The 12540-nt window shown below is 43.0% G+C and overlaps 1 protein-coding gene across 1 annotated transcript in view; it reads right to left on the minus strand.

Moving 5' to 3' along the window:
* ATXN7 (ataxin 7) overlaps positions 1-8489 on the minus strand; it is a gene marked incomplete at both ends in the record, with an annotated part of 85469 nt that extends 76980 nt beyond the window's left edge. The window contains 2 exon segments of the mRNA XM_084247899.1: positions 7906-7974; positions 8195-8489. Of these exon segments, the coding sequence (XP_084104025.1) occupies positions 7906-7974; positions 8195-8489 (364 nt within the window).
* Positions 8490-12540: the final 4051 nt, after the last annotated feature.

Raw genomic sequence — 12540 nt, forward strand, 5'->3', positions numbered from 1 at the left:
TAAATAAGTAAATAAATCTTTAAAAAAAATAAATAAATAAAGCAATAGTTCTCAAACGTCAAAACACGATGTCCATAAAGTCCACAAATGAGAAAAGCGAGGTCAATACAACTAGTCCTTTCTAAATCTAAACTTTCCTCAAATTTAAAGGATTATGCTTTACCTCAAAACAATGGCCCTCATACTTTTACAACAATAAGAATGTTGTAAGGTATGTCTACTTACAAATATTACAAAATTCAAGCAATTCTATGTTTGGCCTGCTGCTTACTTCAGAAACTTTCCAGTTTGAAATATAAAGGCCTGGGACACTGATTAAATGCATTTTTTTTTCCCTACAGTATTACTGGAATTCAGGATAGTGGAAAGCCTCACATAATGTGGGAGGGGGATAGTTTCTGTTTTAAAATTGTAAATCTAATTGATAATGAACTATTATTTTTTACTTGCCATAAACTACATATAAGAGAAAAATCATTTCATGTTATTAAGGTCTTTATTACAAAGAAGAACAAGAACACTTAAATCTAGTTTCATGTTATGAGTGCCTGAAATGCAAAAATCATTCTTCTTTTGCTCATTTATAATAATCCCTGCTGTACAAGATGAATATAAATGTAATCCTCTGCCTTTCTCTCAAAAGTATAGTAACTCCAACTGTTAAGTCTACTAACAGGCTTTTTTTCCTCCTTAGAACTTCAATCAAAAAATACTTTAATAATCAGAGGGGCACATTTATTAGAAATACTGCCATAAACTTTGAATATCAATGTGATTAAAAGCAATCTTGCACTGAAATGCTATTTAAATAGTGAAATTTCACTTCTCCTTTTTTAAAAGATTTTTTTTTAATGGCACAAATCCCAGATGACTATGTTTGCTATCTCCTACACCTTAGCTTTCATTTAATCTTTTTTAAAGGCAATTACTTCAAATTCAAACCACACATACTTCCCTTCCCCCTCAAAGAAAAGATTTTATAAAAGAACTGCTAAAGACATCATATAGACTGCAGTAAAGCACAGCAAGGAGAAGTATAACATCTTGCTTAAAAAAATCTGGGGGTAGGGGATGGGGAATAAAAGTCAGTATATGACAAAGGTCACAGCAACCTGCTCAGGTTCATAAAAAGTGAGTGCACACTCTGGATGGAACTTGACACAAATGAGGGTTAAACACATGGGCTATGGAGTTAGGCAGATCTGGGTTACAAAGCCTCTTACATACTTTGTGATTCTGGCATGCTATCTCCTTTCTCCAAGGCTCACTTTTCTCATCTATGAAATGGGGGATAACGGTAAACACCTAGATCATAGGATCGCTCTAAAGAATACCTAAAGTGGGCCTCCCTGGTGGCGCAGGTGGTTGAGCGCCGCACTGTGAAGCTGTCCGCAGCCTCTGCAGCGCAGGTTCGATCCCCACCGGCCTCTGAGCAACCCACATGGCAAGCAGACCTCTCCTGTCTCACCCGCTGCTCCCCTCAGCAGTGTATTTTGTCAGTCTGCCTGTTCTGCTCCCTGCTCTGTCTCTGTGTACCCTGGTTCTTGTATAAATAAATAAATCTTAAAAAAAAAAAAGATTATCTAAGGTAAATTTACTGGAGCTGCTCACACATATAGAGGAACATTGTAAGATGTGGCCATGCAGAGTAGGATGTACTCCTAAGGAAGAAAGAAATGAGACCAAACATAACTGAGGGTCATACTCAGCAATGATGCACAAATTTCTTAACCTTGCCTCCTGAGATTAGAGTTCACAAGAGTCAATCAAAAGTATTGATAAATGGGAATAACTTAGGAACCCCATCCTACTGTAGATAATACTCCATGGTTTCCCTTAACTGCAAAGCCTTGGGTGGAGGGTGGAGGAGTTCAGCATGGAGTGTGCCAGGTGCTGCTCTTTTCAGTAACTATAAAATCAAAGATATGGGATCTAAGGAGCCTCTTTTCATCAATCAAAATGCAGATTTGTTTCCTGGTGAATCTACCTTATAATCCATAATAGCTCCAGCAGTGTTTCAGCTTCTCTAAACCAGCTCAAAGGCAGACATTCTGAAAATCTCATAAAAGTTTTAGATTCTTTCTCCAGATTATTTACATACCACACAATGTTTCAATAGAGGCATGCACTATCCTCAAAGTCCAAAGCTCTAGGAAGCTGGGACAGTTAACAGTCTGTTGATGCTCTGTACTTAAATTGCCCTGACATAGGTATATATCCTAGAAAAGTGGCATTAATTAAAAAGTACACACGGACCGGAGCCTTCTCACACAGAATGTTACCTATATTCCTGCATACATTTCTTTAAGGCCAACACAGTTCTTTAGTATTGAGACACTCTTGATGTAAGAATAATGGATTGGGGCCTCCCTGGTGGCGCAAGTGGTTAAGCACCACACTATAAAGCAATCCGCAGGCTCTCCAGCATGAGTTCTATCCCCAGCCCGCCAGGGAGCAACCCACATGGCGAGGCAGACCTCTCCTGTCTCACCTGCTGCTCCCTTCAGCAGTGTATTTCAGTCAGTCTGCCTGTTCTGTTCCCCACTCTGTCTCTGGTGAATCCTCACACACACCCCCCCTCCCTGCATCTCTGGCCTGTACTCCAGCTCTTGTATGCATAAATAAATAAATCTTTAAAAAAAAAGAATAGTGGAGGGCCTCCCTGGTGGCACAGCAGTTGAGCGCTGGGTTGCGAAGCTGCCTGCAGCCTCTGCAGCGCCGGTTCGATCCCCGGCTGCTCCCCGGCCACCGGAGGAGGGTCCCACATGGCGCGCAGACCTCTCCTGCCTCCCACTGCTCCCCTCAGCAGTGTACTTCGGTCCTTCTGCCTGCTCTGCTCCCCACTCTGGCTCTGGTGAATTCTCTCACCCTCCCGTGCTTCTGACTTTATCCAGTGCTTCTATAAATAAATAAATAAATAAATCTTTAAAAAAAAAAAAAAAAAGAATAGTGGATTGTAATATTTTGGAGATTCTCCTCCTCAAAACAAAGAGTTCAGAGAATACTAGAATCCCATTCTGTAGGATGAGTTTTCCCTTTCCTAATCAAGGAACCCATTTGAAAAGGAGTGAGTAAAATTTTTCTGCAATGAACCAGACAGTAAATATTTTGGCCTTGGGAAGGTGTCTGGTACAGGCATAACTCTGTTATTGGTTATATGGACTGAAGCAGCCAAAGACAATTAGCAAATGAATACCTGTGACCATGTTCTAGTGAAACTTTACCTAAGGACACCAACATTTGAATTTCACTTACTTTTCACATTATGAAATAATCATCATCATTTGAGTTTTCATTTCAACTATGCAAAAATAGTTTCTTTACTTTTGCATATTTTCAAATTGTTCATAAGAAAGGGTTGGGGGGGGGGGTGTGGGCGCGCGGGGAATATAAGGGAAACCCTACCGAAACAGAAATGTCTCCTTGAGGGAGTTTTATGCTTACAATGTGGTTACTTTAACAATACTTCAAACAAGCTCCTGTTTGTTTTCACTTACCTATGAACAACTTTTCCTCCAAGAAAAAGGTTTTACATTGCTACATTGAGTCATTCTGTAATAACTGATGCTCCCATCTCCTCAATCAGTTGTTTGGGGTTTGGTTAACCTAGCTGCCTGTAGGTGTCAAACAACCTCTTTTCCAATTCACCCTAATTTTAATTATGTCTTTAAAACGACAGGGAAGTCACCTGTCATCGAGTGTGGCTATCACCCTGGGCTGCCATTCTATTCCCTTGCCTAAATATCAGAGATAAAAGAGGTGGTGTCCTGTCTGCACCCTTTCTGAAAAGTGTAAATGGAGTGCTAAACTCAGGGCAGAGCAGTAGGGAAGTGCTGAAAGACAGCCTCCACTAGAGCCAGAAAAGACACCTCCCTACAGAATAGGTATCTTTTATAAAGAGTCACAACACAACGGAAAATTGGTCATTTGAACCCTTCATCCTTGAATGATTCAGTTCTATCTTCCCAATAGCCTGCCTGGCTCATTCATTTTGGGTGCAGATATTTACAGAGCACAAGTGGTACTCAGCAGGAGTTGAAGCTCTCTCCATAAAGATCCTGTCCTCTGGAAGCTACCATCCCATAATACATATTTTCTTTTTTACCCCAAAGATTTATTTATTTATGCACATAAGAACTGAGGTATAGGCCAGAGGTATGGGGGGTGAGAGGATTCACCAGAGATAGAGTGGGGAGCAGAACAGGCAGATTGAAATCCACTGCTGAGGGGAGCAGTGGGGGAGCCAGGAGAAGTCTGCTATGCCACGTGGGTAGCTAGCCGGCCAGGGATCGAACCCGTGCTACAGTGGCTGCAGACAGCCCCATAGGTTGGGTCTTAACCCCTTGCGCCACCAGGGAGGCCCTGATACATATTTTCAACTGATGACAGGTAGAGTGCTTAGAGGAAAGAAAAGTTTAGGGATAGCTTTAGTTAGGGATAGCTTCCCAAAGAAAAGGTCAGTTGTCCAAGTCCACCATTGACTACCACAATGACATAAAAATATTTTTTGATTTGCTGTGACAACAGAATATTTAAAACTTCCCTATAGATTCAGGTACTAATATGGAAACCTTAATTATTCACACCATTTAATGTCATCTACGCATAATTTTGTTAACTCTAGAATTTCACAAATCACCTGTGGGGGAAAAGGTAATTTATCTTCTCAGTATAGTCACTGAAGTCAAAATGTATTAATCATTCTCTATCAAAGTCAACTCTACTCTCCACTAGTATTACAACTATTAGTAATAAAACGAGGTAATACAAACATGAGGGGGCAGACAAAAAAATAGGAAAGGTAATTTATCTTCTCAGTATAGTCACTGAAGTCAAAATGTATTAATCATTCTCTATCAAAGTCAACTCTACTCTCCACTAGTATTACAACTATTAGTAATAAAACGAGGTAATACAAACATGAGGGGGCAGACAAAAAAATAGGCTGACCTTGATAAACAAAATTTTATCCTAATATTGACCTAACTGTAACAATGGGAAGAAGATGGATGATATAGTAACAAAACCACAAATAGTTTTACTTCCATATTAAATTAATAGTTCCAAACATTCTCCCAGCATTAACCAACCCTTAGGAAGTTTGCCAGTAGGCAAATAACCAAAATAAGCTACAGGAGGAAAATTAGAAAAGATAAAAAAGAAAGACCTTAGTACAGCAGTTCTGAATTTTTGGAAGTGGAGCTGTGTGAAGGAGTCTGTAGCATCCAAGAAAAGATGTGGATACTTGCCCTAAAAAAGTGAACCTTTATATCGTGTGCATAAAATTTCAGGGGAACTATGATGCCCTAAGGCCCACTCAAGGGTCAAAAACCCTTGACCTCATAAATAGAAAATTAGGAAATCAGGTCTCAGATTATTAACAGTTGAAAAGGTTGAAAGAAACCAGTATGTACTGAATCATTTACCATTTGTTATCTAATTTAACTTCAACCGCTGTAACACCTTGGGAAAAAGTTTTACTTGTAAACTACTAGTAAACACGTACTTTCACAGAGGGAAAACTAACTTCCAAGAGGTAAAATAACTAATGCAAAGTTAAGCAACCTTCTCTCACACGCAGGTTTCTAACCCAGCTCCACAATCATGAACTGGAGAATGCAAGAAGACGGGTTCATATCACTAGACATCTTCAGATATGGGGAGCTTCTGATTTTAGTACTTCATCTCATCAATTCACCTCCATGTTTCTTCTCAATTTACCCTCACTTAGTATGAATTTTAGCTCCAAAATACCTTTTCTTGATAGGAGATAACCTTAATCAAGGGCAACAGACAAGTGTTTAATAATTTATTTTCATTTTCTTTCCTTAAGCATCCCATTACAAGCAGTTTGCTAGAAAACATAAAGGTCCACTTCATGAGTGTTGCAAGTTCTCATGTTTAGATGTTTAAATGATCCCAGAAAATTCTAAATTAAAAATGAATCAAGAACAGACTGAATTAAATACTTCAGTCACTACTCCAAACAGACAGGCAGAGTTTCAGCCATCCTGGTAGCTTCAGTAACTTCTAAATGGCTAAAAGCAGTTTTTGAAAAATGGTACTTCTAATAATCACTAATAATTTGTTACGTCAGATGTACACATAACCAAGTCTATGGCTCCTTTGTGCCAAAAGGACATAGTTAAGAGGTCTCAGATCTTCATGGTAAGACATGCTGATGAATATATCCCAGCAGAAAATAAAAAATACATTAGCAACTGTGTCCGGGTCACTAAATTTCAAACCATGTTGCCTCGTAAAACCCTAATAAACTTTCTATCCCCTCTATAGGGGAATTACCAATAAGTAGCTCCCTGCTTCACACAGATTTAGAAACCCTTTATGGGAAATATATCTACACCCAGAGAAAGAAAACTAAGAACAAGAGCAGGTCAGGTCCTCTAAAGCTCTACTCCAAATGCTTCCTATGAGAGTTACCACCTAGTGATTTTAATTTTTTAAGCCCAGGCGGGCTGCCAACTCAACACTAAAACCGGACTAACAACTGATTTTTCCTATTGCAACATCGCCAGCAAGTCCTGTGCTTTTCCCTCTCTTTCTTTTGCTCTCTAACAGCAATTCTCATTTTCAAAATCAACAAATTTGCTCTAATCGGTTCCAATTGGAAGCTCTCATAAAGTTGCCACTGGTATTACTCTTCCTCCCAGTGTTAAAAGGCCAACAAGTGGTCAATTCAAAGAACCAAAATAGCAAATGTTAAAAAAAAAAAAAAAAAAAAAAAAAGACAGGCACTAGAAACAAGAACTAAATGTGAAGAAAGATCAACTATGGGCCAACTCTAGATTTTAAAATGTTTCATTCACCAAAGTTCTACTTAAGCTTGGGCCCTGGACAATAACTATGCCAACATAAACAGCTACACCTGAGAAATAAAACTGAACAGAGGAGCATAAATTAAACATTCTGGATACCAAAACCTCACTCCAGGTCTTATCCTTGTTACCACTGAAAGAATAAGTTGAACTGATCCTAAAGGTTACTGGACTCCAGCAGTTCTTTCTGACCATGGTGTGCCCAGGCCTGGAAAGTATCAGATAACAAAGGCTGATGACTGAAAATCTGAAGGAAAAGTCTGACAGTTTCTAGATACCTGATCTCACTTTTATTTGGAAGCACACCTTAAGCAACAGAATTTCCCTAGAGTGTCCTTCTACCACATAGTTTTATGAAAAACTGACCAATAATTAGACGCTGATTTCATTAAAGGCACTAAAGATTTGTTTCACCATATAAAATTCTGGCCTTTCTCTCCCTCCCACTACCCCTCCCAATCTTGGCAGTTCACTCTATATATATATATATATATATATATATATATATATATATATATATATATATATATCTGAGCATAAATCTGACTGGCTCCTCATCTGTGATGACCCTTTTGTAACATCATCAACTTTGTAGTTTATATCTTAGAAAAATGTTAAGTGTCATTTTTATAAAGGTTCAAAATTCATTCTGATGGCCAGCAAATAATTTCTGGTGGTTAGGTTTCCTTGGCAGAGCCCCCTAAAGCATTTGTGAATATGCTTTCAAAATCATCCTTCCTCAACTCAAGTTTCTCCCTAAGAGGGATAAACTCTCTGCAGGTGCCCAGGGCTCATCACTGAGCAATGTCACTCACACCTCACCACACCGGGCCTCCACTGAAGGGTTCCCGGCTTCTCCCAATTGCGGAAAGCCCCAGAAAGCTAGGGTTTCCAAATGCCAGATCATTGCCCTTCCTCCTCCTCAGGCAGCATCCTCTCTGGAAGGTGTGAGGGGATGAGAGAGCAGTGGATATGGTGTGCTAAAGTTTCTGCATCCTGTGAAGGTGGCAGGGAAACTTCCCTGGGTCTTGCAGAAACTTCATGGGGGGGGGGGGGGGACTGGACTCACCTTCACGACAGAGTCCCATGACTTCGCGGTTTTTCCCAAACTCCTTGAAACTTTCGTCCAATTCCGTCCCTAGGAGACACACACACACGAGGAGGGGAGAGGCAGGTCAGTGGCCGGGAGCGTGACGCAAGCTCGCGCACGCACGGAGTAGGTGCGGGCACCCCTGTGCTCCCCAGCCAAGCGATAGCATCTCTGACCCCCGAGGGGGCGGGTCGCGGGAGGGGGAGGGGAAGCGGCGGGGGGCGGGGGGCGCGGGGGGCGTGGGGAAGCGGAGGGCGTGGACACTCACCGTCCTTTCCAGGAAGTTTGGAAGCCTCGACCCACAGATTCCACGACTGTCCCAGCATCGCTTCGGGACTGGGCAGGGGCCTGCGCTCCCCGACGGTCGCCATTGCGGCGGCGGCCGAGGTGGAAGCGGCGCCGGGGCCGCCGTCCTCGGGCCGGAGGCGCCGCGGCGCCGGCCGCTGGGGCTGCGGAGGCTGCTGTTGCTGCTGCTGCCGGGCGGCCGCGGCCGCTGCTCCGCCCGCCGCCGCCGCCGCTCGGCGCGGCTCCCCCCTGACGTCATCCGCGGCCCGCTCCGACATTCTTTCCGCTCCTACAATGTAACAAAAAAGGGGGAAAAGAGTCGCGCGGGGGCCGCTTTTAAGGAGGCGCCGGGGAGTTCCGGCGGCGTGCGCGGCCCGCGGCCCGGGTGGGGCGCGTTGACAGCGCCCCCGGCCGCCCAGCCCCCTCCCCAGCCCGCCTCCTCCCGGCCGCCCCCCGCGCGGGGCGCAAAGTCCGCGGCGGGCTCGCTTTCGCTTTCGACTCCGGAGGCGCCCGGGGGAGGGAGCCCGCCGCCGCGGCCCCCGCGCGCCTCGCCCCCGAGACCCGGCGCGCAGGCGGCGCCCGGAGATGCCCCCGGCCCGGCCGCGCGCCCCGCCGCCGCGGGCCGCGGCGGGGAGGCCCGAGACGCACCCCCGGTTCGCGGGCTGCCCACCCTGACGCCGCTCGCATCCCCAGGCCGGGCCCGGCGGCCCCGCTCCTTCCTTCCGTCCGCGCGTCCGTCCCAGCCGCGGCGCCGGGCCGGCTCCCTTAAGCGGAGGCGCCTCCCGCCGCCTCCTCCCCCTCGCCGGTCCCTCCCTCTCAGCTCGCTCGGGCGAAGTTTGCACGTCAAGCCCCCGGAGTGGAGCCAGAGCGAAGTCGGAAACGCAGCCACCTATGGAGGAGCCGGGCCGCCGGCCTGCCCGCCCGCCCGAAGCACCACCGACGGCGGTCGCGGCCGGGCACTCCGCGCTGGGGTCCGGACGGGGCCAGGGGCTGATGAAGGGAGCACCTTGCTCTCTGGAGGCCGCGCAGCTGTCAAAAGCATGAATGGGTAGAAGCCACTGAGCGGACGCCCAGCTAGTAGAAATCCCTGGCAGCCGAGGAAATGCGGCCCGGGTGTCAGTCCGAAGCTCAGGGTTCGCCCCGTGCCCACGACTGAAAAGTCAGAGCGCTCCCAGAGGACTTGAACTTGTTCAATAAATAGGAGACGTGAGGATAAGATGGAGTGGAGGAGAGATGTTTTGAAGACAGTAACCCAAATTTCTCCATTTCCCCTTCCATTTCTCCTGAAAGTGATTCGTTCACCCCGAGCAATAAAAATCAGTCTTGCCATTTAAAAATCGAATTCATTTAAGTTGAACTGTTAGTCTTCCCCTCTTTATGGTTATAGTCTTTTCTCGGGCAGGGCGATAACCCAGGGCTTAGGGCAATGTGCAGCATTCCCAGAAAATGTGTTAGAAAGCATTGCTTTCTGTCACATTTTGTTCACTAAATTAAGCACTGACCCACAAAACTTAGCTCCCCTCCCCCCAAAAATATAGGCTCGTCCGCAAAAGCTTTTGCTTAACTGTTCTGGTCAAAATGGTAAAATAAAAGATTACTTAATGAATTAAAGCATGGGAAGTAATTGACACAGTAGCAGACCACACCAAGAACTTTTAAGTGTTCGCATTTTCACTGTTTGAAGCTGATGTAAAATCTGAAGCATGAGACACAAACAAGGATTCTGATCATGTTTCACAAGGCAGTAATATCAGCTCTCCCGTAACAGGTATGCCATAGCTGCTTGCTTACTGGTGATTTCTCTAGATGGGGGAGAAGTGGTTATCGATTTGTTTTAATCTGGAATATCTGGTGTGACAGAGGGGGCCAATTTCTCTGCGACAGAAACAAAGTCCAAATTGCAGGCATAAAAAGATGTTCAAAAAGAGTAAATTTGTAAAGAGTGAAATAACAATATTGTTATTGTTATTTTTTAAAAAAATAGAAATAAATGTGTAGAATTATTCCTGGATTGCACAGAAACATAAGTACCAAAAAGTGAAATTATGAGGGCTTTCCTTTCTTATCGGAGCAGTAAAAATAACCGAAAATAGTAGAAATGATGGAAAGAAAAAAAAGTCATTATAAAGTTTTACTACATAAGAGTAGCAATGATATTCTTATGGATAAAAAAAAAAGAACAACAACAACACACACACGGATAAAACAACTGCTTTGATAACAACAAGGTTCCTAATTTGTAACACAGGTCCTCAGTCTTGAATATCCCCAATGCAGACTTTCAATTTTTCATTCATCCTGAATCACTGACAAATCTATAAAATCCCATGAAAACATATAACTTGTTTTCCTAAAGCACATAATTTATGAATTAATTACTCTGAATTTTATAATTCTACATTTAAAAGAAATGGACAAGGCTGCCCTGCTGGCGCAAGGGGTTGAGGGCAGCGCTGTGAAGCTGTCCACAGCTTCTGCAGCACGAGTTCGATCCCAGGCCAGGGAGTTACCCACATGGCCCAGCAGACCTTTCCTGACCCACAAGCTGCTCCCCTCAGCAGTGTGCTTTGTTCTATCTGCCTGTTCTGTTCCCAGCTCTGTTTCTGGTGAATCCTCTCACCTCCCACACCTCTGGCCTGTACCCTGGTTCTTGTATGCATAAATAAATAAATCTTTAAAAAAAAAATAAATGGATATTTGAATTTTAATGGCATTTGGAGCTGCCACTAAAATGAAAAGTTTAGGGTCACCCAACTATAAAGATACCAAAGGGAGTTTGTTTGCCTATTGTGTATAGCCCTTCTGATTCCTGCACAGAGGTAAGAAAGAATGTGAGAGGAAGAATGCAATATGAAGTACTTCCTCAAAACACTGCTTGATTCCCCCCTTTTGTACATGTGAAAAAACTTCAAGATTCATAAATATGACTTCTCGCCAATGGGAGTCAATATGCTCAGCAATTTATACTTCAACTTTTGTCCCTAAGCCTGCCAGGTACCTTTATTTGACTGGTTTAATGAAGAAAACACAATGCGGCTTAAAGTGAAAAACAGTAAGTATCCTCTAAGTATTAACGCTAGCTATTAAGAGAAGTTATTACTAATAGCAACGATCAATTATTGAGTACTTACTAGGTGCCAAGCCTTGCCCCAAGTACCTTATTTCATTATTTCAACTAATTTATTTATTGTGTAAGGTACAAATTGTATTATTTATAAGTTACAAACAAGGAAAATGAGGGAAGGCTCTGAGCCTATGAATTCTGTCTGGCTTCATACTGTAGCTGTCCCACTGACTAGTTGTGCAATCTAAAGAAAGTTACCTGACTTATCTGTACCTCAGTTTCCTAATCCATAAAGCAGATAAAGTCAGGCTTCTTCTGAGGATAACTTGAAAAGATTCATGGAAATCACTAGGCACAAAGCTTAAAATAAACACCATTAATAAAGTATCTATGTCAAATGAGCAATTAAAGCCATTTTTATCTTCAGAATTTATTACCAAGGATATGGGGACCAAGAGAATAATAGGCAATTTCTGGCATCTACTCACTAATGCTCTTCTACTGCAGCTAACACAGTTTACCACACTCTCTTTACCCATAAGAAAGTCCTAACACCTTCTAGAACTGGCAGCTTCTGATATCCACAGTTGGTTGGGATTTCCTAATAATTCGAATAAGTCATCCACAAGAGTCAAAACTGCTAGCTTAGAAAGTGCAGTGCTTCGATACTTAAATTTGGGCAACATTTTAAATGTGCTTCTTATACAAAGGGCACTGTCTAGAAGCAAAAGTATAACAGAAATACAATTACTTGATTTTACTACAAAGCCATAGTTTAAAACCCAACCTCTTATTTAATACTCCTCCTTGATACCCAAAAAACTCCAAAAAGAAAATGACCAACATTATGTTCATTTAATAATTGTTTTAATATAGTAGTACACATTACAGGCTACCAATCAGTCCTCTTGTCAGTGTGCTTTTGATGATGTCTAATAGCTATGAGCCTCTTCAGTATCTGTCTGCAGAGATCAATTACACATTTTACATAAGGTTTGAGTGATGAGGACTCAGATTATCAAACAGTTCCTTACCATATATTAGGCACTCTGGTAGGTACCAGAATGAACAAACAGTGTTTATCATGAAGATATAAGAAGAGTAGGAAGTAGGGGGTAAATTAAATTCATTAAAAAATGTTCCTATGGATAAAGCCATTACCACCAATTAGCTTGTATGTGGCTTAAGAAGTAGGCCATTAGAAGTGAAATGCTGCCAAATTCTGAGCATTTCATCCCTTTCAGGGATGTATTTAAAATATAGCC

This window comes from Talpa europaea, assembly GCF_964194135.1.
Source record: "Talpa europaea genome assembly, chromosome: 11".
NCBI lineage: Eukaryota > Metazoa > Chordata > Mammalia > Eulipotyphla > Talpidae > Talpa > Talpa europaea.